Genomic DNA, 27,344 nt, shown 5'->3' with positions numbered 1-27,344 from the left:
TTATTACAATAATAAGTTAAAGAGTACAAATAATGATGAATTTATCTAGAAGACTGTATCATAAATAATTTATTTCTTCTTCACTCTGTTTTGTGCCTTCCAGTTTTATTTTTTCCAAAAACTTGAAAAGCTTTTGTGATTTAAAAGTCAATCATGAGAAGAATGTGGAACTCACTTTCCTGAAAAACATATCAAAAGTACATCTATGAGTGGAACAATTCCCTTGGAAAACCAACTAAAAACTGGCAGAAGATCTCTTGCACAACCAAAGCTGCAAGAAAGATCCCCATGTAGCTGGGTAGGACAAAAAAAAAAAAAAAAAAGTATTAGGATGGAACCTGTGCCTTTGGGAGGGAGTTGTGAAAGAAGAAAGGTTCCCTAGCTCTGAGAATCTCCTTCATCAGTTGGGAGGTCCCCCAGGACAGACGGGGAGAAGACCCCAGACAGAAAGGACTGGATTCTGTTTGCAAGGAGTATATGGATGCTGGCTTGCTGGCAATCAGGACAGAGAGAGACCTGCACCGATGGCTGCCAGCTATTGCACTTCCCAGCCAGAACTTCATGCTGGGCAGGGCTGCTAATATGCACTGTAGCTAGGCACTGAAACTCTTGGCTCCAGTGGACAGTCCCTTTGAGAGAAGACTCAGTCTAGCTGCACAGAAACAGCCAGGAGGGCCTGGAATGTGGTCCTGGCTGCCACTGTTAACTTGTGCAGGGTGGGATGCAGGTCCGTCATAGAAGCTCCATATCAGCTCACACAAGACAGGGCATGGGTCTGCCACAAGAGCCCTACTGTTGGTACGTTTACCAGGGCATGGCTCCAGTGATAGTGGGCTTTGTGGGCTCACATAGGATGGGACAGGGCTGACATCGAGCCAATGGTCAGCTCTACCACAGTGGAAACAGGTTTGAGGGCAGCTCTTTGTTAGTCTGCACACCAAGTGGTGAGCAGCGTCACAGAAATGAATATTCCTCAGATAGCCTCTTCTCCAGCAGGAGCACTCCATTCCCACCTACCTCATGCTATAGCTTGGAGCTAGATCTGGGGGCTTCTATTGTAATCAGGGAGCTGACACCACCCCAAACAGGGCTGTGACAGCCACAGAACAAAGAAGAGATCCTGCCCAACATCCAGTGCAGCTCTGGTCACCACAACACCAATCAAAGCCCCCTTCAAGGGAATAACGGTCAACACACTCTGAGGAAAGATGTGTCAGGCAATCATAACAAAAATAACCCTCGTGCCAAAAGTACTGGACTCACACAGTCCACACAGGGATACTCTCACAAACAAACAAACAAACAAACAAACAAACAAACAAACAAAAAACCAGTCCTTTAAGATCACAGTGGATAACTGTTTCTCTTAAAGTCATAGAGACAGAAAAATTTAGGCAAAATGAAAGAGCAGAGAAATTACTCCCAATTAAAAGAATAAGAGAAATCTGAAAAAAACAAAGTGAAATAGATCGTGTCAGTCTACTAGATCCTGAATTCAAAAGGAGGTAATAAAATATGGTAAAGGCATTAAGGAAGCTTATCAAGATAAATGCAGATCCAGATATCCAGGAACAGGAAGCACACAGCATCCCCAAAAGATGAACCAAAACAGACTCACACCAAGACATACCATAATTAAAGTGGGAAAAAAAACTGAAGATAAAGAGAAGATTCTAAACCAGCAAGAGAAAACACAGCATGAGTTACAAGGAACTGCTATAAGCCTATCAGCTGATTTATCTACAGAGACTTTGCAGGCCAGAAGGGAGTGGCAGGATATATTCAAAGTCCTGAGAGGATACTCAACCTAGGATACTCTGGCCAGAAAGAATATCAGTTAGGATAGAAGGAGAGACTAAGAATTTCTCAGACAAGCAAAAACAAAGAATGCATCAACACTAAACCTACCCTAAACGAAATACTGAAAGTAAAATAGAAAATAAGCAAATGCAATTCTAAAAGGGAAGTTCACAATGATACAAGCCTCCCTAAAGAAACAAGAAAAATCTTGAATAAACATTCTAACCTACAATCTAAAAGAAGTAGAAAAAGATGAACAAAGCCCAATATCAGCAGAAGGAAGCATATAATAACGATCAGAGAGAAAATAAATAAAATAGAGATCACAAAAGCATTAGAAAAGATCACTAAAACCAAAAGCTGGTTTTTTTTTTTGAAAAGATAAAAACTGACAAACATCTAGCCAGACTCAAGAAGAGAGGACCCAAGTAAACAAAATGTGAAATGAAGGAGGAGAAATAATCAATGTAATAAATGCACAAAAAAATCATAAAAGAATTCTATGAATGTTATATTCCAACAAATTGGACATGGAAATGGGCAAGTTTCTAAAACACACAGCTTGCAAAGTCTAGTCAAGAAGAAAGGGATAATTGAACATACAAATAGTTAAAAGTTAAATAGAACCTGTAAAAACAAAACAAAACAAAAACTCCCTGCATACACAAGTCCAGAACCAGATGGCTTCCCTGGGAAATTCTACCAAACATACAAATAAAAACATACTGATCCTTCTCAAACTACTCCAAAAGACTGAAGAGGAGGGAACACTCTCAAAGTCATTCTATGAAGCCACCATCACCCTGATACCAAAACCAGACACTGCCAGAAATCTTTGGCGAATATAAATGCAAATATCCTCAACAAAATATTAGCAAATTGAATCCAAATAATACATTAAAAGGGTCATAAACCATGACCAAGTGGGATTCATTCCAGGGTGGCAAGAATGTTTCAACATACGCAAATTAACCAATATGATATACCACATTAACAAAAGTAAAGAAAAAAACCACATGATCATTTCAATATATGCAGAAAAAGCATTAGATAAAATTCAGCATACATTCATGATAAAACTTTCACCAAAGTGCATATAGAGGGAATACCGTTCAACATAATAAAAGCCATTTATGACAAACCCACAGCCAACATAATAATTAATGGTGAAAAGCTGAAAGCCTTCCCACCACTAGCTAATATAATATTGTAAATAAATGATACTTCAATAAAAAAGTTGACATATTTTTAATGTAGTACCCCAAACTCAACACAATTCTGCTGAAATGTTCTGACCATGATCAAATAAAATGGAGCTATTACACCTTATGCCCCGGACACTTCTACTAATACAGCCCATGTTGACATAATAAAAGATGACTTAACAATATATTCATAATTTGGTATAGTTTAAACAGGTTTCAGGTTTCCATATAAAGCATAATTATGATAATGATAATGACAGTCATGGTTATAACAATAAATCATAAGAAAGGAAATCTAATGAAATTACAGGTAACCAGAAGCTATGCTGCCAAAAATACTTCTCCAGGGAGGTGCTTTCTTATGTCCACCTCCTTTTTTCTTCCATATGTTAGGAATGGCTTAAGGATGTGGAAACAAACAAACAAACAAAAAAAAAAACCTCTCTAATTTTAAACTTAACAGTGCGAGATAATAAGGGTACTTTCTTTTTCTCTCTAAACATGGAGATTATTGACCTCACATAAAAATGGGGTAGAGAATGAGGATGTGTAGAAAGGCTGGAAAAAACAGACTGTAATCCAAATAGCTCCTTTATGATTCCAGAGCACAACAAAAGACAGAAACTCTCAATTCATTTATAGGACTAATACAACCATGATAAAAATTAGCAGGAAAGAAGAATATATACATCTCACTTAGAAATATACTTGCAAAACTGACTTCAGCTGTATATTATAAACAAGGCACTACTGCCAAGTGGGATATACTCTAGTGATGTAAGGATGGGCCAAAGTAAGAAATCTCTTCTCATATTTTATTACTTTAGGAGTTCAAACCATAAAACATACTAAAAGAAAAGCACATCTGAGATTATCTCTTGCAATACTGAAAAGTTGTTTTAATTATTAAAAATTCATCATAAATTCCTGATAAAAACTTAGCAAACATTTTTCTTAATGTGTTAGACACCAACAGCAAAAATGAAACTTAATAGTCAAACAAATGTATAAGAAAAAACCCCCATAGAACCTCAATAATGAAATCCAATCAGCTCATGAGCTGGATGTTCATAAAGTAATTTTAATAGCCACCAAATATTTAGCAGAAGGAAATAAACTTGATCTAACTGATACTGAAAAGCTAAAACATGGTAAGACCATGACCTCTGGACTAGCAATAATGTCCCATATCGGTCAAGATGTGGGCGAACTCACATTACTGCTATAAAAATTACCAAAAAGTCGGTGCTTTGAAGCAACACAAATTTATTATCTTATAGTTCTGGAGGTCGAAAGTTCAAAATGGTCCTCATGAAGCTAAAATCAAGATGTTGGCAGGACTGTCTTCCTTCTGGAAGCTCTAGGAGAGGATCCTTCTTGCCCTTTTCTGATTTTAGATGCTGCCTCCATTTCTTGGCTTATTAGCCCTCTTCCTTTATCTGCAAAGCCAGCAGTATCGGGCCAAGTCCTTCTCCTGATGCTATCTCTGTTTCTACCACCTTCTTCGTAATATGAGACAAAGAATGTATAAATATCTATGACTGGGTCACTTATGCTGTATAGCAGAAATTGGCACAAAACTGTAAATCAACTATACTTTCAAAAAATTTAAAAATGGAAAAAACCTCAACTTATAAATACAAATATGTTTTATAATTACACATAGACATTTAATAATTATATCATGATCTGAATGTTCTATAAGCCTATAACTGTCCCTTCTTCTTTTATTTTGAAATAAAGACAATTCATTTAAAGAACAACAACAACAAAAAATAAAGACCTTTGTAATTACATTGGGCCCTCTTGGGTATTCCAGGAAAACGTCCTTATTTTAATTCAAGGTCAGTTGACTCGAAACTTTAATTCCAGTGTAACTTCTTTTGCTTTCGCCATGTACTGTAACATATTTGTAGGTCCTGGGGATTAGGATCTCTCTCTCTCTCTCTTTGTGTGTGTGTGTGTGTGTGTGTGTGTGTGTGTGTGTGTTTGTGTGTGTGTGTGTGTGGTGGTGGGTGCGTGGTGGGGAGAGGGACATTATTCTGCCTACCACACCAGATTTTTTTTTAGTCACTATTGATGGTGTATATATTGTCACAATCTTTCTGGCAGATTGGCTTTAAAAATGTCCCTGTAAGTTACTGCGCATTAAGGGACTGCAGTTGTATATTAATTAGATTTGCAAATTCCCTTTTTTATAGCACAGTGTTAAAACAGATCTCAAAAGAACTGTCGAAAATATCTGCACTGACCCCCCACTATCAAGTTCGGTGGTTGATGATTTGCTCTTTCTAACCTCATAAGCAAGTTACAGTCATTCAGAGATGGGAATAATTTTCTGAAACATTCAAAAACACATAAGACTTATTCTTACTGAGAGATGAGGACATTAGAAAGCCATTTTAATAGTGATTTGAAGTGTCCCATGAATTTGAACAGAAATAGTGAGAGTGCTTAAAAACTCTAGATCTCTGAGAATCAGTAATTTTAAAAAGATGTTTCATTATTCCTTTAAGTATTTATTTCATTGGGACAACCTCAGAAAAAAATACACACTGTATTTCCAAGAGAACTCTAGCAGTCAAACAGAAAATGTTTCTGAGCTGCTTATCATGCAAAGGCAGACAGAAGTTACACCTGGACCAAGCTGAAGATGATAAGCTCGTCTGAAAAACACCATCAATTCATTTTGTTCTAATTTTAAAATAAAAGAAATGACATTGTACTTATATATGTGAAAGTTGACAGTAACTTTAACTAAGGTAGAGGTTTATACAAGGGTCTACAGGAGAAATTTCTCACTCAAGAGATGTTCAACAGAAAGAACACAAGCTTGACTGGAAGACAGCTGAGAGAAAGCTTTGAAATTTCCTAGTCTTTTTGACTTGAGTGACTAAGTGTATAACTGAGGCATTCAGGACATGATGAGCCAGAGATGTCCATAACATCTAGGCAGATATAGCCAGCGGCAGTTAGCTCTCCAGGTCTGAAATTCAACAGAGGCACCTGGGCTTGAGAAAGCTTAAAGACCAGCCTAAAAGGAGGACTGGAAGCCAATGGCAGTAGATGAAACCGCCTTGAAGAAACAGCTGGGAAGAAAATATAAAGGGACAAGGGCAGAACCTCACGTATACCTATGTTTAAAGGGTAGTGAGGGGGAGTGATTTTGACAAACTGGATCAAAAAGACAGAGACATATAGTTTAGCTTTGAGCTGATACAGAGGTAGGTCCATGGAAACCAAAAAAGGAAATAGTTTCAAATGTTTAATAACTAAGAGGCAGTCATAGGATAAAGTGGATGCCCCCATCAGATCTTACTTCTATACCTACTCATTACAAGTAAGGACCCACTAAATTTCATACTTGTGTTATCAGCATGTACTTTGGCCTCTATGACCATGTCCTTTCCTCATTCTTGCCCATAAGTCCACCTTAAATTGAAAAGGGAGGATGGGGCTGGGAGAAAATGATGCAAAAAAGGTTTAGAGAATATACATATTTTAACAAATTTTCTTGGGAAGCCAGATGTAAAACCGCATATGAGAGAACCCAACTTTTCAGAAAATCCTCTCTCCCAAATTCTATCAACTATGGTGGCTGCTACTTCTATGTCGTCTCTTTCTTTCCCCACAACAACTCCTTCCAACCTTCTGCCTCTTAGTGTCCTACTGCATGGGCCGGAACTACCTCTACATCCCCGAGTTTCTTAATTTTGCAACCATACCTATCATCCTTTTCATTAAAACAAAGGATATGCCTTGGCACCCACCCACTTTAGAAGGAATGAATAGAATTATAAATAACTAATTTGCATTTTTTCCATGACATACTTTTGAGTAAAGATGTATTTTATTATAAAACTGAGAAACACATACCTCCTTAGTTTCATGCTAATCCTATACTTTAGATCCTAACTTGCCAAATAAATGTAGTCAGCTACTGAAATCAAAGTTTAAATAAATGGTAAGCATCTCAGACATAAACACAGTTTTCAGCAAAGGGATGCATTTTCATCCAAATATATTTTCATCAAAAAAATAGAGAAAAATGCACCAGGTACATATTTGATGTTAACTGCTCAGCTTTTCACAGTATGCACCACAGGAATGATGTAGTTTTATAGGAGAAATGCAAAATTCTGAACAATTCCCCAAACTTCATCAAATGCAATAAAATCCAAGTACCATCTGGTAATTTGGAATTTTCCTTAGGTTTTTTATGGATAGCCATCTGAATTGCAGTAATTACAGACATTCACTTATTGCTAGTGCATTACCTTAGAGCAGTGAGTTTCAGAGAAATCACCTTCAGGCTAAATAAAAACTCGTATTCATAGACCAAATCCTCCGGTAACTCTGATACCATTAGCTATAAGAAGACCCAAGAATCTGCATTTTTAACCAGCTTGCCAGTGACCATGATCACAAGAATTGTCTCTAATATCCAGTAATCCCCCGTACCGCTGCACACTTACTAAACCAGAAGCTTCTGGCAATTTTCCCATAGCCAAAGAATTCTCATTTTGGCAAGAGTTTTGGTAATTTTTATGATCAGGTAAAGGTTTAAATCATCCTCTTAGTGTATATCTCTACTAGGAGATTATGGCTGCAATGCACTGTTATTGAGACTCCAACTTTTTTACATATCATCACATTGTTATAGTTTTCTTTAGCTATGATCAAAAGAAGCCTGAATGATTAACTGTAATTCAAAGCATAACTCTGAAACTTTTTTCCAGCCAAATTATTTTCTTCTATCCAGATTATATAATTTCAATGTGCAAAACCTTCACACACCAAGTGCCTTTTTCAGACTATCATAAAAATCCTGAAACACGGGTCAGGAAAACAAAAAAAAAAAACACTGTCATGCCATAGATGGGAAAACGGATTTCTAGAAATGAAGCGACTTAACCAGGGTCACACTGCCACCAAGAAATAAAGTCTTGGCTCTAGTCTATTGCAGGTGTGTTCCTGTCATTCACTAAGCTTCCTGCCACATGCCAAGTGCTTTGCTTTGGACACTGGCTATATTACTTGATTTGATATGCGCAATACTGCAAGGCATCAAAAAAGTATCAGCTATGAAGCCATATGGCTCTTTTTTTTTTTTTTAAATCCCTATTTTGCTGAATGCAGATCATGTATATTTTGGGCAATTCCAATTTTCCTCATTTGTTAAATTACAGATAATATCAATCTTGTAGGGGGACAATATCAGGCTTGTAGGGGAATATGCGCGTCCAGGCATCCAAGACAGCGCCCAGAATATAGTAAGGGCTCAGTGAATGCTAGCCTTTTGTTTTTGTTTCTGCTTTCCTGCCTCCTTCTCCCTCCTTTCTGGTATTCTCTTTAGTCCAGTTGTATTTCCACTGCACATTCCACTCTTAATAGCTTGTTCCTCATTTTCACTATGAAGGGTTCTCATTATGGTCTCCTGGTGTTGGATCAATCTCTAGTCTAACTAGACTAGACTGGGCTTTGAGCTACTTGCTGCACAATAATGCCCAAGGCTTTTCTTGCATGTCTGACTCCAGAGTTAATGGACCTTTGACTTAGAAACTACCCATTAGATGGTCTCAACTACACTTTTCTCTCTCAAGACTTCATCCTTGCAAGTGGCTCCCACTATAAGAATGGTGTATCAAGTGGACATTGCACACACAGGGTAACAGGGAGGAACCTTCAATTTCCTGGGTCCTGCTCATGGGTCAACTGGCGGTCATGTCCTCATCACTACCTCCTTCAATACCCCTACAAAACTCTAGTCCAAAGTACAACCAGACTGTCAGTTTGAAACCTATCCCAGCAAAGCTGAGGGCCCAAAGAAATGACTGACGGGGTCTGTCCTTAACGTTACACTTTTTTGTCATGTATAAGTGCGGCAATGACAGACAAGTGGCAACACTGCACATGACATCCAGGGAGAACCATGATACACACACACCAAAGATGGAGTGAAGGCCAGGGCTGGACCATCCTTTCAGGATGAAGATCAAGCACTGACCATCCCTAGGCACCTGCAAACAATGCACTGCCTGAAAAAATACAAATTTAAGAGAGTTCTATTTTCCTGCCTCAGCATGGCTTCAAAAAAAAAAAAAAAAAAAAACCCCACTGCTCATGTGCAACAGTACAGAATTTATAACTTGCCAGTTTTTTATTAGTGTTCTAGTTCTCTTTTTAAAAAAATACCCTGGGGTCTGAAGCTTTTAAGTGGGGATAAAACTTGAATGTCTCTATTTTCCACTTGCTTAACCAAATCTTATAATTCCTTCAAGCTACATTCTCCCCACATTATCCATAAAGACTTGAATGATCTCTCCTGCTCACTATAATCCCTCATAGAACTTACTGCCTCTTTCAAAATTTTGGTCTATTTTATTTGCTAACCAGTTTTGTTTTCAAGTGAGTGTGTTTGTCACACCAGTACCCATGATGGGATCCTAAATTTTATTTTGCCTGATAACCCCAATGCTTCCAGCTCACCTATTACCCTCTGACCGAGGTCCCTGATACCTTGGGTCACCGGCTAAGATCTGTTCTCTGGCATCTCCTGGCCACTTGCCTGGCCTCTGTCATGCAGCATGGATATGTTTTATTATGTTAAGTTTGTCTGTTATGATAAGTCTGTCTGCTGTCTGGAGACCAGTTACTGGAACTACTAATAAATATATTGAGGTTCCCCTCAATGATTCTCCTTGAAGAGTCTGTCTCCCCATTGGACAGAATGTCAGAGATCCAAATGATGACAGTAAATAAAGTTGAGATTCAACCTCTTAGATTGGCATTTATGGTTAATCCAGTTATTATTTAAAGGAAAAACCCTTATTCCATAAAATTATGTGGGACCTATAACAGACATGGGCCCATTACTATGTTTTCAAATAGGAATGTAGATCTTACATAAGCAAAATAAAGATGTAAAACAAATGTGAAGCGTTTTAAATATTTGGAAGAAGAAAGTTGTATAAGGGATTCCTGAAGCTGAAAAGTGGTGGACAGATACTAAAACAACCCTTTTCTTTCTGTGCAGCGTGTAAACAAAATAGCTGAAATAACTTATCCTGAAAATATATGCCAACTTGTCAAAACACCATGGCTATTTAATTAAAATAGCTTCATGCTTGTTGCTCTGCCCTCTGTTCTAAAGGAATTGATAACACTTTCAAAATTTATGACCTTGAAAGAAGTGCAATACTAAAGTCAGCTCCACGGAGTTTTAAAATAAAGTATATCAAGAATCATAATGTCTATTTTTTTAAACCAGTCAACCTGCTTCTGAGAATGATGCACAGAACAGAAAAGAAACACATTTTAGATGTTACAAAGTGAAATGTTTGTAGAGTGCAATGTTCATAATTATTTTTTCAGGGCATTAAGAATTACTTTTCAGGAAATATCACTTCTCTCTTAAGTGCTTTCCAACTAGACCAAAGAGTCCTTTTTAATACTTAACTGAGCATTTTATTTCAGATTTTTATTTGGATATTTAATTATGGCAGGGTCATACTTCAGTGGAAATGACCTAATCTAATGTTACTGATGATTCATTCTCCTGTTGTTGGTAAACATTTTACTTCTTGAAAAATCTCACGTGCTTTGGCTTTTCTGAAATAATGTTATGTTCATTCCTTTGTTCTTTCATTCATCAAAATATTCATGGTAAAGCTGCTGTACGTGAGTTAGCTGTGGGAAGGAAAAACCTGAAAAGAATCCCACATTTCCTCTCAAGCTCACCTTACAGGAGGAAGGCAGGTATGTAGGTACAAAGGTGATAGGCAGGTACACAGATAAATTACAAGACAGAGAAGAATTGAACAAATGTATCAACAGTGTTTCCACACACATATTCCCCAAAAGATGATTCTTGAGTCTTTCTTCTTCCCTTTAAAAGCTTCTCTTCTAAAAGATTTCTCTTATCACCTTGAAGCACATAAAACTATTACATACATAAGGCATATTTTATCTATATTATCTACATTATTTTACTATATTATTTATGTATCTAATTATATACATAAATCTAAGATACACAGAGATGAAAGAAGCTTTCTAGAGGAAAGGCTGTTAAGAAGAAAGAAGAAAGGTTCGCGTCCTCCGCCTCCTGGGCACTATGTGCAGCAGATGCTACCTCGAATCCTAGGCTCCATTCATCCAGTTGTGCAACTCAATAGTTTTTTAATTTCCCTACACCAATTCCCTAGAGTTCAGTTACATACAGTATTTGTGAGAAACCAAGAATAAAAGAAACAGATGTAATAACAGACATAACTTCAGCCTCCCTGGTCATTGCCACTGCCTCCACCCACCCACATACACTGGAGAATTTTACTGACTCTTTAGCTCATGCCTGCCTATGTCCATCTTTCTGGCTCCTCATCTCTCTGCCCTTTCTCTTCCCTCTTTCCCTCTTTCTCTCTTTTTATCTAGTTAAAAAAAAAAAAAAAAAAGCCCAGAATGCTCTTGAGCTTATGAAGAGAAACTTCCTTCTTCTAAAGCCTTCATATCAGCAACTAGATCCTGGGAGGGTGGGTTATTTGAATTTAAAAGTGGCAAGGTAGGAATTTCCACTGTCTGAATCACCCATCTAAATAAAGGCAGGCTTTCTTAAATGTCTCTCGTTTTCAACTCACATTTATTCTATTAAATTGTGGATTCCTCTATGCAGCTACAAACTCCTGAGGACAGTGTCACTGATCTTTCATCTCCCTTTGTCTTGTCCCCTGTCTCCAGCACCTGGTGCAATGCATACTAGGAATGAATTTGTAAACGCTTTCTGAACTTAATGGAACAAAACTGAATTCTCACCTTGATGATTATGATACTACTCCTAGCTGGAAAAAAAGCTAGTTCATTGTTCTGCCTTTTCAAATTCTAGCTGCCTGTACTCCTAGTCTAAGGAGTAGATGCTGCTCTGATGCTACTCTGTCTACACAGAGCTCTCTTTCTCTCTCTCCCCCTCTCCCCACCCCCCATGAACTCTTAAGACACTTTTCTGTTTTTTGCTTACTCTACAACACATCATATTTTTATTCTTATTTGTCTTAGGTATATCTTTTCTTCAATCTAGCAGAAAAAAAGTGAGTAGGTAGAATATAACTGCAAATTAAATACTTATGCAAGGACTTAAAGTAGTATATAAAAGTTAAATGACATAAATATTAAATGAATTTGAGATAAGATGTCCTCAGAAGGAAGCATTCTTTACAATTCATTTCTTATGTTCTGTGGTATTGTGTGATTTATATTAGACATACTATATTTTATTGGCATCTGTTTATGCCTTAGTTCTAGTGAATTTACTAAAACTGTAGAAAAATGTGCTACCATAAATCGTTTTCACAATAAATGTAGAAAGAATTTTATTTAAAAGATACTCATAAAAATATATAATTGTACTTACACTAAGTGTATTTCAGAATTGACTGACTAATTTTGTTACAATAAAATCTTTACAGCAGTAGTATCATATCTTAATGGTTTCTTTTCTTTAAAAAAAAAAAAAAAACCATTAAAATATCTTTCAATCATATAAGTTGAATTTTCCGACCATTAGAAAAGCCTAGGGTCGATTGCTTTTAAATCACTTAAATAATTTTAACAAGGGAAAACCTTTTAGTAAAACCACCCCCTCTATTTCCACCTATTATGCTACTTTTCTATTTTTCTCTTGTCTGGAATATGTGACTGTGAAGTGGATTAGATAATTGTTTAGTTGGTAGTGGACTTGTTAGGATATTGGTGTTCTATATATTTTAGAAATTTGAATATATATGCCTTTGGGGCTCTGTTTCCTTCAGTCCACTCTCTCAGCACATGCACTAGCTCCTTGAACTTCAACATGACATTCCCAAAGAGGACAAAGTTTGCTTGAGACTCAGTGCTAAAATACCACTTCTTTGTCCTCATCAAGCAGTTATTACCCTGGGCCTACTGCTGCCCATATAAGGCTCTGTGCTACAGCAGCTCCATGGATATATGGTTTTAAGCTATGCCTTCTGCTCTATAGAGCAGGAAAAGGTGAAACGCTGATTTGCTGTTCTTGTAGGATGTGTTTCAGGAGTTGCAAGGAGGAAGTAACTTTAATGAGGGGGTGTTGGAATGGTCTTCCATGGTAAAGTCTACACAAGCAGAGCAGGAGAGAGACACAATCTGGAAAGGAAAACAAGGCTCACAGGCATCCTGGAAGAAGCATGTGTAGTCGGGGCCAAGTATTAGCCTTGGGGCTTGGGTAGATACAGACCATAGAAAATGTAGGCGAAAACACAGCCAAGACCAGACCACAGAGGGTACTGAGAAACCTCCTGAAGTCTGGACTTTGTTCTTGGACAATGGGAGTCACTGACAATATTTTGGGTTGAGAAGTGAAATATACAATATGATATTTCAGACTGGAAGGTTATGAGCGTTAAGCTCTATAGGGTGTATGGGACAAGGGGATGTCTGGAAGGTTACACAGGAACATGATTTTACAATAGCAGAGGAGAGTCAGGACTGGAATGGTGCAGAGAAATGAGAAGGAAAGATTAGGCTACAAGAGACACAGCAAAAGATAAATCAATTGTCCTGGTTGGCTGATTCAGTAAGAGTTAACAGACCTATTTTGGGGGCTTCATTTTTTACTCTTTCTTGTATTAGACACCTATTAATTTGGCCTTTGAATCCCAGCCTCTCTTGTTTTTCTTTGGGACTGCCCACCCAGTTCACAGATGGGCATAGGACAATCCAGTCCCAGCTATCCCTGCCCTAGAATCCAGAATTAGATCTGACAGCTAGAGAGTGCCTCTGCGGTGTTGGCTGTGTCCATTTTCTTCCATAGGAACAGGAGAACTGAAAACCTACTTTATAGTATAAGGGAAAAAGAAAGCAGAAGTGGGGAAAAAAATAAGCGAAAGAGAGAGATGGAGAATGAGAGCTAGGTCCAGGTTCCCTGTTACATCTGCTTTTATGTGTCCCAAAAATGCTACTGCATTCCTCTTTAATTCTACAGGACACCCTCATAACACAGTAATGCATTTCCCCCTTTTGTTAAGTCAGCTTGGCAGTTACTGTTAATTGTCGCCCAAATGGTCCAAAATGATATATTCCTCATCACGAACTCTCTGTCTTCAGTCACTTGGTACTCTGGCCACTCAGTGAACACACCAGTACTTCACTGACTCTGCATTTTCATGCCATTTTCTTCATGTTGAATTCTTTTCCCTTCCAAATCCTGCTGACTCTGCCTGCATAAATCTTAACTATCTTTCCTTCCTCCCCTCTTTAGTAAGTACTTTTTTGAGTGAGTCCATAACAGCTGCAAATTGTAACATTTTCCCATTCCAAGTCCCTGATTTAGTGAACTGGAAGAATAATTAAAACTACAGAAAGAGAATAGAAAGTGGTGGATGGTAGCAGGAAATCAGGAAATTTATGCTTTCACCTATACTAACTTAAACAAATTAAAAGACAATGGCTTACTTGGCTACTAATACCTTGACTTTAAGATAGGTTTGGAGAGGTGCCAATAGGCCACTTGGCCAAAGTAGATATTTTACATAAGGCCTTATATTATTTTAGGAGGGGTATGAGATGCAAGAAGATAAAAATAACCTCTAAACAAGTAATGAATGACAGTGCTGTATGAGTGCTATAAATTCAATTTTACAAATATCCAGAGGAGGTCCTATAGAAAAAGAAAGACAGATATAGAACCTTGCCATTGCTTCCTTACTTGAAGTCCAGGGCTTTTTTCACTATGCTAAACTATCCCACGGGAAGTTTTAAAAAATACATCAATTTTTAGATGAGACCAAGTATTCAGTTTCATTTTTAAAAGCAATAATATATTTTAAACTGTCATCCATTAAAACAGTAATATCCTCTAGGAACCATCTTGAGCCTCATGCCTGGGCTATGATATATACAAAAAAAATAAAATAAAATAAAACAACAACCACCACAACAAAAAAAACCCATCCACAACAGATTGTTATTCTCTTTTAAAACACTAAAGACTATCTCTTATAAAGGCCTCTCTTTGCCTCTAGAAATGAGAAAAGCAATCTGCTATCTTGTGAAATCTCACATAAATTCAGAACACAATGAAGTTTACTTTCCCTTCAGCAATGGAGCCTTTGTTCTGGTTGACTTATAATGCCTCTGGAGGGGAAGACCCAAGATTGCCTTCTGAAAGGAATAAGAAAATGTCTAGCAAATGGATGGACATTTAATGAACAAGATAAAGTGCCAAGTAATGGTTAATGTCTCTTTCTGCCCTGTTCAAGGAACACCCCTAAAACCCCAAAGCATTCACACCAGAAGATTACATGAGTTGCACTGGATAGCATGATGCTATTGTACAAACAATCTGTTGCTAAGCAGGGCAGAAATATTGTTTACATGAAAATGGAATGATCTCTGGTGAATACTGAAAGAAAGTGATAATTTCCATAACCAGAAAAAGCATCTTTATATGATTTTATTTCCACTGCTCTATAACCCTGAGTTGCTTTGGCATTTGCTTACCTCTGCTTTGTTGGCTTTATATCATCCTCATCTCTGCAGTGTTCCATTTTCTAAACGACAGGTGTCTTTTTGTTTTTTGTTTTTTGTTTTTTTTTGGTTTTATTTTTTCTCTGAAGCAGTGGCCAAAACAAAACAAACAAAAAAACCAACAAAAAACCCACAAACACAACCATTCTGTATGGTTTCCAGGAGCCACCCTGTAATAGTCATACAATGAATTTTTGGTGCCCTTCTCATTAAAACCCAATGGGCCTGTCCTCCCAGTAAAATTGCAGAAAATATGATCAGAGAAGGATCCATTAATAGCAACTGTACACTATGCATTTCTCCAGCTTTATGGAGCCTTTCACTGGCTAGTGTTTGTTGTACTGAGAACAAAGCCTGGAATGGCTTCTGTGAGAGGAGGAAAATACAAAGACACTTACCTGCATTACAATAAGGAGGTCAAAGACCAAGATGAAAGAAGCCAGGAAGGCTCTGGAAACTTCATCACTGGGCAAAAATCCCCGATTCAGCTTGTCCCAGCTGATCCAGTCAGTTGTAATGACAAGTACAACCACAGAAGTCAGAGTGAAAAGAACCGTCCTGCAAGGAACAAGACAGCCAGTAAAGAACATTAGGCATAATAATATAGAGTGGAGAATGCATGTGATCTGCTGTATTAAATGTCTACCCCTTGCCAAGTACCTATCCTAAAGCATACTCACCCAAAAGGAAGATGAAAAAAGAAGCAAATTAAGAGCTTTCTTTATACACATTACTATACATAAAATAGATAACTAACAGGGACCTACTGTACAACACAAGGAAATCTAGCCAAAATTCTGTAATAACTTGTATGGGAAAAAAAAGGAATGGCTATAAGCATGACTAATTCACTTTGCTATACACCTTAAACTAATACAACATTACAAGTCAATTATACTCCAATAAAAATTTTTTAAAAATCAATTAGAAGAAGGGATGACAGCATCTTTTCCAAGATTTTCCCTAGAGAACAATAAGGTAATGATTACAGAACAAATAACAGAATATTACAGATAACCTTGGTCAGTGCAATATATGTCCCAAAGAGAGCACTGGTTGCAACTCTCATTACATGTACACATGTATGTTGTTTTACTGAAGGGGGTGAAAAAAATATATACATAAGCTTAAGGCTGATGCGTAACGGGGTCTTTGTGTTCCATTATCATCCTACAAAAGAGGGGCATAGTTAGACTTGGTCCTTTCATCATCCCCTTAGCCTGACGCGCTCCGTAGAGGAACCACCACTTCATGCCAATTGCATGGCCCTTCTCTTCAGAGGGCTCCCATCAGAGGTGGCTTGTGACCTAGGGACTTTCCCAGGTCACACCACGTCTGATCCCCATCCCTCACTACAAGATAACAAGGGGCCTGAGATTTCTCTCTTATATATTTTTCATCCTCTGTAAAATCTTGCATAATTATGTGCAGATGGAGGTCAAAGAATATTTGCAAAAATTGTAGCAATTATCAACTAAGCTTTGTATAAAAATTTAAAAAAATACTTAAATTAGTCTTTAATACTGACATTCAAAGTAAATCTAAAATATGGACAGTGAAAGCACTATCTTTCAGAAAACTGTCCGTAATATAGTTAAGCCTCTGTTTTCACAGCTATCTTTATATCTGTATATTGTTTTGAAATAAAAAAGTGAAAATAAAAGTGAATAAATATTTTGAAAATAATTTTAATGTAAAAGAATAAAGGAAATAGAGAAAAAAAGGAAAAATGGAAGAAAAAATATGGAGGTGAATGATACCATAAAAGAACATACATTCTTTTTTTTTTTTTTTTTTTTTTTTTTACACTTTTTCTTTTAGGGACACACCCGCAGCATATGGAAGTTCCCAGGCTAGGGGTCGAATTAGAGCTATAGCTGCCAGCCTACACCACAGCCACAGCAACGCGGGATCTGAGCCATGTCTGTGCCTACACCACAGCTCATGGCAACGCCGGATCCTTAACCCACTGAGTAAGGCCAGGGATCAAACCTGCATCCTCATGGATGCTAATGGGGTTCGTTAACTGCTGAGCCATGAAGGAAATTCTGAACACACATTCATTTTGGCAATTAACTACTTGCTTTTGCCTTTCAGTGTCATAATAATTGACACTTAATAATATGAATCATTATAGAATTCTCTTAATAGTTGAAAAAAATACAAGAATATGAATCATTATAGAATTCTCTTAATAGTTGAGTAAAATACAAATTTCTTCACTAAAATTTTGGATTTCCTTTTCACGACTTTTTATTTGGAACAAGTTGATAAAATGAATTTAATGAACTTCCTTTAGATTAGCAGCCCCCAATAAATAGAACACACACATTTTTTTAATTTAGAAAATAAAAATTTCTAAAAAAAATTACTTATTTTATTAAAATTGCAGACTCTCAAAAGGATTTGACTCATGATCTCTAAAATATAAATTAAAGATTGTCTTTGCTACTGTTTAGAATATCTTTGAGCATTTCCAGAAATTTGATCACATTAAATGGGCATGGGAGAAATTCTAAATAATTATTAAAATACAACAGAAAAAAACCACAAATATTACACAGTCAAACAAAAGAATAATGGAATTTTAAGCAAATTTTACTCCAGGTTGTCAATTTGTTTGTTTTTGTCTTTTTGAGCTTGGGAAACTTTAAGCAAATTTGAAGGAAATTATCACAATTTCTTCTGTCAAGAAGAATACTATCACAACTTCCATGAAGTGTGTGTGTGTGTGTGTGTGTGTGTGTGTGTGTGTGTATTATTCTTTGAAGATCCTTTTGATAATAAGGGTATATTTCCTCATCACTCATAAATTTTCCTTTGTGTGTTTCGCAAGGATGTTACGAATATGTATAGTTCTTCAGGATGTACTGTATGAGTGTGCAGGGTGGTAAATGGTTGGGATCCTAATTCTCAAGCTCCCCCTTCTTTGCCTCCCCGCAGTCCTTCACCAGGTCTCCCATGTCCCTCTTATCCAGCACTACAGGGTGAATTCCTGGTGAAATAGGGATACTCCAGCACCTCATTCCAGTTTTATCTCCAGCATCCATTCTACTGGTCTAAGTCTGTGGTTGAAAGGTTAGGACTTTTAGTATCATTCCTGCACTTTCCCCAATAGCTATCTAGAACCCTGTTTATGTGAGGACAGTTGGTTTACATAGAAATTCATATTCTGGAGTTCCCGTCGTGGGACAGTGGTTAACGAATCTGACTAGGAACCATGAGGTTGCAGGTTCGGTCCCTGGCCTTACTCAGTGGGTTAAAGGAGCCGGCGTTGCCGTGACCTGTGGTGTAGCTTGCAGACGCGGCTCGGATCCCGCGTTGCTGTGGCTGTGGTGTAGGCCGGCGGCTGCAGCTCCGATTGGACCCCTAGCCTGGGAACCTCCATATGCTTCAGGAGCGGCCCTAGAAAAGGCAAAAAGACAAAATAAATTAATTAATTAAAAAAAAAGAAATTCATATTCTAATGTTACTTCATTGGTCTAAATGTGTAAACTGATATTGTAAAATTGAATACTAATTGAGTCATGTTTTTAGGTGTCAAAATCTGGGGTTTGGGGATAAATATTTGCTTGAGCAATCATAAACCTCATCTATTACAAGATTTATAAAAGAGTTTTTCTTACTCAGGCTAATAACCTCACTGTGAATAAAGTCATTAAAATTAATCATGAAAACTCTTTGGTAATTAGAACTTATCATAACCTGTTGTAAGAGCTTCCTAAGACCAAATCTGTGCCAACTCACATCTTAGGTGTTTGCTTTATATGATATATTTCATTTATCCAAAATATAATAATACTCTTCCTGAGAGCTTTTCATAGAAATTTTTCTGATTTTATTAAGTACTTCGGCTTTGACAAAGAGTATTGCTTCTGATCTCAAGAAAAAGTTACCGGTAATATTTTATTACTCCAAAGGGATATTAAAGGAGGTATTCTGCCTGATATTTTCTTTTTTCTTTCTTCTTTTTTTTTTTTTTTTTTTGTCTTTTTGCCTTTTCTAGGGCCGCTCCTGAAGCATAGCGGCATATGGAGGTTCCCAGGCTAGGGGTCGAATCAGAGCTGTAGCTGCCGGCCTACACCAGAGCCACAGTAACGCGGGATCCGAGCCGCGTATGTGACCTTCACCATAGCTCACGGCAACACCGGATCCTTAATCCACTGAGCAAGGCCAGGGACCGAACCTGCAACCTCATGGTTCCTAGTCGGATTCGTTAACCACTGCGCCACGACGGCAACTCCCCCGCCTGATATTTAATATTTAGTATACAAAAAGAATAAAAATGGCAACCATTAAATATGAATGTGTACAGAGCACAGAAAAAGCCTAAAATTAAGTCTGAAACAATGGAAAAAATAAAAGGAAAGCAGGGACCAAAATACATTAATTGGTCATTCCACTTCCAAAATTATACTCAGTGCCTTATATAGACATAGATATAGAAGCAAGTGCTTTATTTTTCTGAGCTTGTGGTTTGTTTTTCTGTTGTAAAATTGATAAACTTTACGATGCTATGATAATTCAGTTAAAACACCAGTTTAAAAGAGCCATGACTCAAGTTATACAAAAAGAGTCTCTTTTATGTGAAACCTCTCTGAAGGAAACAGTAATAACGGATTATTTTTACAGGCTTATGCCACTGGTAATGTGTCAGGGATGGGTATAAGAGCTTTACACAAATTAACTAGTATAACATCTCTATTATCATTCCTTCCAATTTACAAGAACAGAAACTGAGTCACAGAAAGTTCAAATAATCGTATCTGAGTTACGGACTTTATACACTGTATGAAATATGTGTTATAAGTTGATTCAAACCCAAGCTGACTCCTGACACTGTGTGTCTCAACCATCATACACATTGAAGCACTTAATTTCACCCTCTTGCTACTACGTCTGTAGCTAAGATTTCACTTATTTTCCATTTTTATTTTAAGTATAATACTGGAAAATTATTATCCAAAAGTACACTGAAAACTAAAACTGACAGGGAATGATTAAAAGGGATATTTTTTCGGCAGTGAAAATGGAACCTCATGGGTGCTAGCCATCAATACAACATACTCAGGTTTTTATTTAACTGATATGGTTGAAAGGATGTTTACTCTGGACCATGATTCTTGGGAGTTCCAGCTTCTTTTTTTAAATAGCATCCAATTAAACAATTATCTGGATTATTTCCTTTCAAGCTGCAGCCAGCACCAGCAGGGCATCCTCGCTCATCAATTCCACTGTCTCTGGTTTCTGGCCATCAGTCAAATGGAAAGAACTCATACATAATTATCAGCTTGAGTGGTTAGTCTCACTTTGTTTTCAAATTTCCAGTTTGTTTGCTGTTCCTCAATTGCTGCTAATTCCTCTTAGATTAATAGGAATTAGAATGTGAGACCAAGAAGGGTGAACAGAGCTTTTCTAATTCAATGCTTCCAATCTCTGGGCTCCTGGGAACCATGGAGTTGCTAAGAAAATGTGAATTATACCTTCACTCTAAGTTGTTGGTAAAGTTAAAAAATAAAATGCTTCCAGGGAGTTCCCTTCGTGGCTCAGCAATTAACAATCCCAACTAGTATCCATGAGGATGTGGGTTTGATCCCTGGCCTCGCTCACTGGGTTAAGGATCTGACGTCACCTTGAGGTGTGGTATGGATTGCAGATGTGGCTCGGATTCCCCGTGGCTGTGGCTGTGGCATAGGCCAGCATCTGTAGCTCTGATTCAACCCCTAGCAGCCTGGGCACTTCCATATGCCATGAGTGCAGACCTAAAAAAAAAAAAGAAAGCAAAACTAAACTAAACTAAAATGCTTCCAGAGAGGTTGGGGACTCAACTCGCGTCACACAGACTGCCAGTGACAGAACTGCCACAAGAACTGACTCTGAGCAAGGACTAGCCCTAGTAAACCACTTAAGCTAAAAATCGGCAGATATGCTAAAAATTTAATATCATCTGGATCTCACCTAGAAACATACTCACTTTATAGCCTACTCGAATATCTATTATATATGGTGATTGGAAACAGAGTAGTGCATTTGGATGAATCAAGATAATTCCCCCAATTGTGGTTTAATTCACAGTCTTAACCATTCTTCCACCCTAATTTTCATATTTTTAAAAATATTGAACTTCTATTTTAAGTAACCAAATTAATTAATACTGCTTTTATTCTCCCATTTATAATGACTTGAGGATAGACATATTGCATAGGCAAACAGTTTGAAAGCAGGAATTAAGTCAAGAGAGAGAACTGACATCAAGCTTAGATTATCCACAGAAGGCTAACTCAGTGTTAAATATCACACAATTTCATTGTGATAGAACCAGGTAACAGGAATATATAAAATCTTCTAACAGACTATAAATTGAGCCAAACAAAATTGCCAACATTTGATCACGTTTTATCCTACTAAAAATATCAATTCCAGGAGTTCCCATCATGGCTCAGCAGAAACAAATCTGACTAGCATCCTTGAGGATGCAGGTTTGATCCTTGGCCTTGCTCAGTAGGTTGAGCATTGCCATGAGCTGTGGTGTCACAGACGTGGCTTGGATCTGGTGTTGCTGTGGCTGTGGTGTAGGCCATCGGCTACAGCTCTGATTCACCCTGTAGCCTGGGAACGTCTGTAAGCCTTGGGTGCGGCCCTAAAGAAAAAAAAAAAGCAATTTCACGTGATTCAACATAATATGCTTCTATGTGTTTTCATGTATTAGCCATTCTTCATGTTCTAAGATGTTTATAATCTTTGATTCCAGTCATGAATAACCTATTCCTTTCTGATCATGCTGTACAATTACTGTAATGGCTAAAGGAAATAAACATAACTTTTATTTCTTTCTACAATACTTGCATTAAAATGTTAGAACTCAATCAGAACAAGTCAGATCGTGTTTCATAATTTCTCATAGCAAAATAAAAATTTGCATATTTTATAAAAATGAAAGGTTTAAGGTTATCACTACAAAAAAAGAATGAATGCCTGGATCAGGATAGCAAATTTAATTTTACAGTTAAGTTAGATATAGTCTCATATTTCAAAGTATTAAATACTTGAAATGAAATGTGACATAGCCACAGACTCTTATATGATTTAATATCATAATTTTTCACTAAGTTGTTTAGAGGGGAAAAAACAATAAGCAGGCATAAATAGAAGAATGCTTTCCTTCGATTTTCATCACAAAACTGAAAGCCAGTTCAGGCAGGTAGTTTCACTCTGAACTCTAATTACCAGCACACAGAAGTCACAGATGGCCATGAGAGAATGCTGACACTTTCCATTTTGCTTGTTTTAATTGTCAATGTGGCCACTGGAACCCTGAGTAAAACAATCAGCACTTGGGCTCTCAGGCCAGTTCATTCTGAAATTCAGGAGTTTACTCAGCACCATAGCCTAGCTGATGAGGTCAAGGTTGCTTCTTAGAAGTCTGTCCTTCCAGTCTCCTCCCTGGGGATCTGGAAGCACCAAGGGCACACAGAGGTAATGCTTGCTAAGGGACCTAGGGAACAAGAACAGCTTCTCCATGTGGCCTTCCTTAAATAAACGCCACTGCCAGTTCTTGGCCAACCTGAACACACTGGTTAAGATGGGATTCCTGTTGGGCATAGGTCACAGCTGCAGCTGGGATCTGATCCCTGGCCAGGAAACTCCCTATGCTGCAGGGCAGCCAAAAAAAAAAAAAAAAAAAAAAAAAAAAGGGATTTCTGAGAAAGAAAGAAGATGCATTTATTAGCCTATCTTGTTTGTGACTCCATTGGGATCTGGAGTCTGTAAAGGAAATTATTACATTCTAATGTTGTCCATTAAACTATACACTTATGTGTTATTTATCTTATAACTCTCTATAACTTCATGAAGAGAAGTGCCCCGAACATAGCAGGAGTTCAAAAAGCACTGAACAAACGGAAATCAAGAAACAACTTGGTAACTCTTGTTCCTGAAAAGGCATGAAAGAGGTGGCTGAAAAAAACATTTCTGGATAGGGGCCTTTGGCCATGCAGATGGTAATTTATGTGGACAGTGTCCTGGCATCCTAATTTATGTAAACAATGCCCCTTGGGGTTTTGCAGGGTCTAACGATTGCAACTTTATGTGGAGCCCTGAGCATTGGCAATCTTGATATAAGAGGTGGCACATGAATGACCACATTTCTTTTAGTGGCTTGAATTCCTCTACCTATGTCTGACTGAAGTTTGTTTACTTCAGAGATACTTAAAAGCAGCTTATTGATACAGAGCATGGTTAGTCTTGGTCAGGAGAAATCATTTTCGTTTCAATGTGTTTCACAGTTTTAGGTGTAGAGTAAAATATACAAAAACGTATATTTTATTTATTTATTTATTTGTTTCTTTAGGGCCGCACCTGTGATATATGGAGGTTTCCAGGCTAGAGGTTGTATTGGAGCTGTAGCTGCCGGCCAATGCCACAGCAATGGCAATGTGGGATCCAAGCCGCATCTACCACCTACACCACAGTTCTCAGCAACACCAGATCCTTAACCCACTGAGCAAGGTCATGGATCAAACCTGCGTCCTCCTGGATACTAGTAAGGTTCATTACCGCTGAGCCACAATGGGAACTCCTGAAAACATATATTTTGGAAGAAAATACTTGGTAGACAGCAAAGTCCTTACAATTTAAGCTGTGTCATTCATTACTGATTATTAATGACCAGCACATTATAGATATTTGAGAAACAGTATGAATAAATTAATCTATTTAACCAGGTTCAGGAAATACTAACCCCTTACTCTTCACCAAACTCGGATACTTCTACAGTTGATGGTACTTCCTCCAGTGTCTACAGAGCAGAGAAAGAGGCGTGTGCAATGCAAAATTAGGTCGCATGAGCCTAATGGGCTGTTAATCCTCTGTGTCTCTTAGCAAACTCACCAGCCCAATTTTTCTTCCTAGTGAATTACTTTGTACACGCAAATAATTCACTAATCCCATAGAGGGAAACATATGAGATGTACTCTACTAAATCTTAGCCCAGGTATAAACTATTGCCACAGGTTCAGTAATGAAAAGATAAGGCTGTACATAAATGCCCATTAACTACGGATAATGTCAGCAAGAACTATATCTATTGTTTATATAAATAAATAAGAGCTATGATACTCCAAACGTACTTTTGCCTTTAAAAAATGCAAAATATGAAATTTAAGTTAAATATACCACGTTGCATTTTTTCCTATTAAGTTTGTTTTTAAAAAAAAAAAAAAAAAAACTCCATAGGATCTCGTGGGGTGAACAGAACAAAAGTATGCTTTGTTTCATTTAAAAAATAGGAATGAGGGAGTTTCTGTTGTGATGCAGTGGAAATGAATCCGACTAATATCCATAAGGATGCGGGTTCGATCCCTAAAGTCGCTCAGTGAGTCAGGGATCTGGTGTTGCTGTGGCTGAGGTGTAGGCTGGCAGCAACAGCTCCGACTCGACCCCTAGCCTGGGAACTTCCACATGCCATGGGTGCAGCTCTAAAAAGCAAAAAAGAAAAAAATTTTAAAATAGGAATGAATTTACATACTGGGTTAAAAATAAAAGACAGATGAATGGATAAAGAAGATGTGGTATATATGCATTTATGTGTATATATATACACAAACACAATGGAATATTACTCAGCCATAAATAAGGATGAAGTAATGCATTTGCAGCAACATGTATGGACATGGAGATTATCATGTTAAGTGAAATAAGTGGAGACAGAGGAAGACAAATATCATATGATATCACTTATATGTAGAATCTAAAAAAGATACTAATGAACTTATTTATTTATGTTTATTATTTATATATTTATGTGAGTCTATTTATTTGTAGATAGACTCACAGACATAGATAACAAACCTATGGTTACCAAAGGAGATAGTGGGGAATGGGGGAGAGATAAATTGGGAGTTTGAGATTAACATATACACAGTCCTATATATAAAGCAGGCAAACAACAAGGACTACTGTATAGCACAGGGAACTCTATTCAATATCTTTTAATAACCTTTAATGGGAAAGAATCTGAAGAAAAATATATATATAACTGAATCACTTTGTTGAAACTAATACAACATTGTAAATTAACTATACTTTAATGAAAAAATAAAGATTCAGGTAAAATTTTGTGACTTTGTTGAAGCCAAGATGTTTACATAAGTAAAACAAACCAAGGAGTATCAACTCAAATATCTCTTGAAGAGGATATATCATCTGGAGACTGTCAATAAAGAAGAATGCTTTCAGAGCCTCCCACAAGAAAGAATCCTTTCAGAGACATTGGGCTCGCTCATGACATAATGGCTGGGAAAGTAGATGTTATGGACATAAAATACTTTTCTTTTATGAAAGACTACAAAGAAGACCACAGGAACATAAAAATTCCCTTAAGTTATACAAAAATATTTAAAAGAAATCATGTCATGTCACGATGGGAGATCAAAAAATTTGTGTATTAGGATTCATAAGGGATACACTTCATTCTTGAATTCTAATGACAAAATTTTAAAAAACATCTAAAGATTTATTATCGCAGATATATTTTATTTTCTCTTGGGAAACTGTGAGGAATCTTTGATATATTTATAAATAATTCAGAACAAACTAGAAATAAAAAAAAAAACACCACCTCACTCAAAATAGGGGAAAAAGTATGTCAGCACTAGTGATCAGAGGACCAATTTATAAGTTTGATTTAATTAATACTAGATTGTTGACATTTCATTTCATCTCATTTTTTCCTTTTCAGAGCCACACCTGCGGTATATAGAAGTTCCCAGGCTAGAGGTCCAGTGGAAGCTGTGGCTGTCAGCCTATGCCACAGCCATAGCAATGCAGGATCTGAGCTATGTCAATGACCTATATCATGGCTTAAGGCAACACCGGCTCCTTAACCCACTGAGTGAGGCCAGGAATTGAACCTGCATCCTCATGGATACTAGTCGGTTTCTTAAATCGCTGAGTCTCAACAGGAACTGCTATTGACATTTTAAAGGGAGATCATCCGCCTTGTCTGGGTCAATCCAGTGGAGAATTTTGTAGCTGTGGAAAAGTGAAATATCATCAAGAATTTAGAAAGCGTCTTGAAAGAAAGTGCTATTTCAGGTAATATACAAGACTGAAAAGCAATATTGCTTTTTGAATGCGAAAGGCATGTTGTAATGCATGGGGGGACACAGAGAATTCAACCAACATTTGTGGAGCATCTACACTGCCAAAGGCACAGAGCTAAACTGAAGAGACACAGGAATGATCTCTGTCCTTAAGGAAACTGTCACCAGCTAAAGGCTGACAATGTATACAAAACAATCATACCCAAAGTGAAGCAAAAACCATGGTGCTAATTGAAGTTTCCAGGGATATATCTGATTTGTTTTAAGGCAGGTATGAGGAATAAGTGGGAGGTTTAATGAAATTATACCTAAAAAATGAGTACATTTCAATAGAAGAACAGATATTGCAAGCCAAAGATAAATTTGAAAGAAAATATGGAAATGGTAGGGGGTGACAGTGACACTTGAGGGGAAAGGGGCAGATGTTTCCAAAGTTTCTACCCTGTGTGACTAAAAGGATTATGAAATCCATAACTGAAGTGAGAAAAATGAAATAAAGCAGGAATGAAATATCCTGTTTTGGATACATTGTTGAGCTTAAGGGGCTGGTAGAACATCTATACAGGAATGAACAAGAGTCAGCTGGAGATAGGGATGCCGGCCAAGGAAAGATTAGGCCCTGAATTTTGATTCATTCGAATACACGTAATTATTAAAGACATGAAGATGAATAAGACTTTTCAGTTAAAAATATAAAAAT

At 37.3% G+C, this 27,344-nt stretch overlaps 1 protein-coding gene across 13 annotated transcripts in view; it reads right to left on the bottom strand.

Annotated features, from left to right (window-relative positions):
- Positions 1 to 27,344, bottom strand: part of TMEM117 (transmembrane protein 117) — a 567,603-nt gene that overhangs the window by 148,154 nt on the left and 392,105 nt on the right. For all 13 annotated transcript variants that reach the window (XR_014804026.1, XR_014804025.1, XR_014804024.1 and 10 more), the window contains one exon: positions 15,941 to 16,100. Coding sequence is in view for 10 of the 13 variants with exons in the window: in XM_021092567.2 (XP_020948226.1) it covers positions 15,941 to 16,100 (160 nt within the window). In the remaining 3 variants the exon portion in view is untranslated. The remainder of the gene's footprint in view (positions 1 to 15,940; positions 16,101 to 27,344) is intronic.

The sequence above is a fragment of the Sus scrofa genome, chromosome 5 (assembly GCF_054392235.1).
Source record: "Sus scrofa isolate SSC_HxYL_T2T_F1_AM1 chromosome 5, Sscrofa_HxYL_maternal_Yorkshire_Landrace_v2.0, whole genome shotgun sequence".
NCBI lineage: Eukaryota > Metazoa > Chordata > Mammalia > Artiodactyla > Suidae > Sus > Sus scrofa.
Note: the sequence above shows the minus strand (reverse complement) of the source record. Positions and strands in the feature narration are given on the sequence as shown.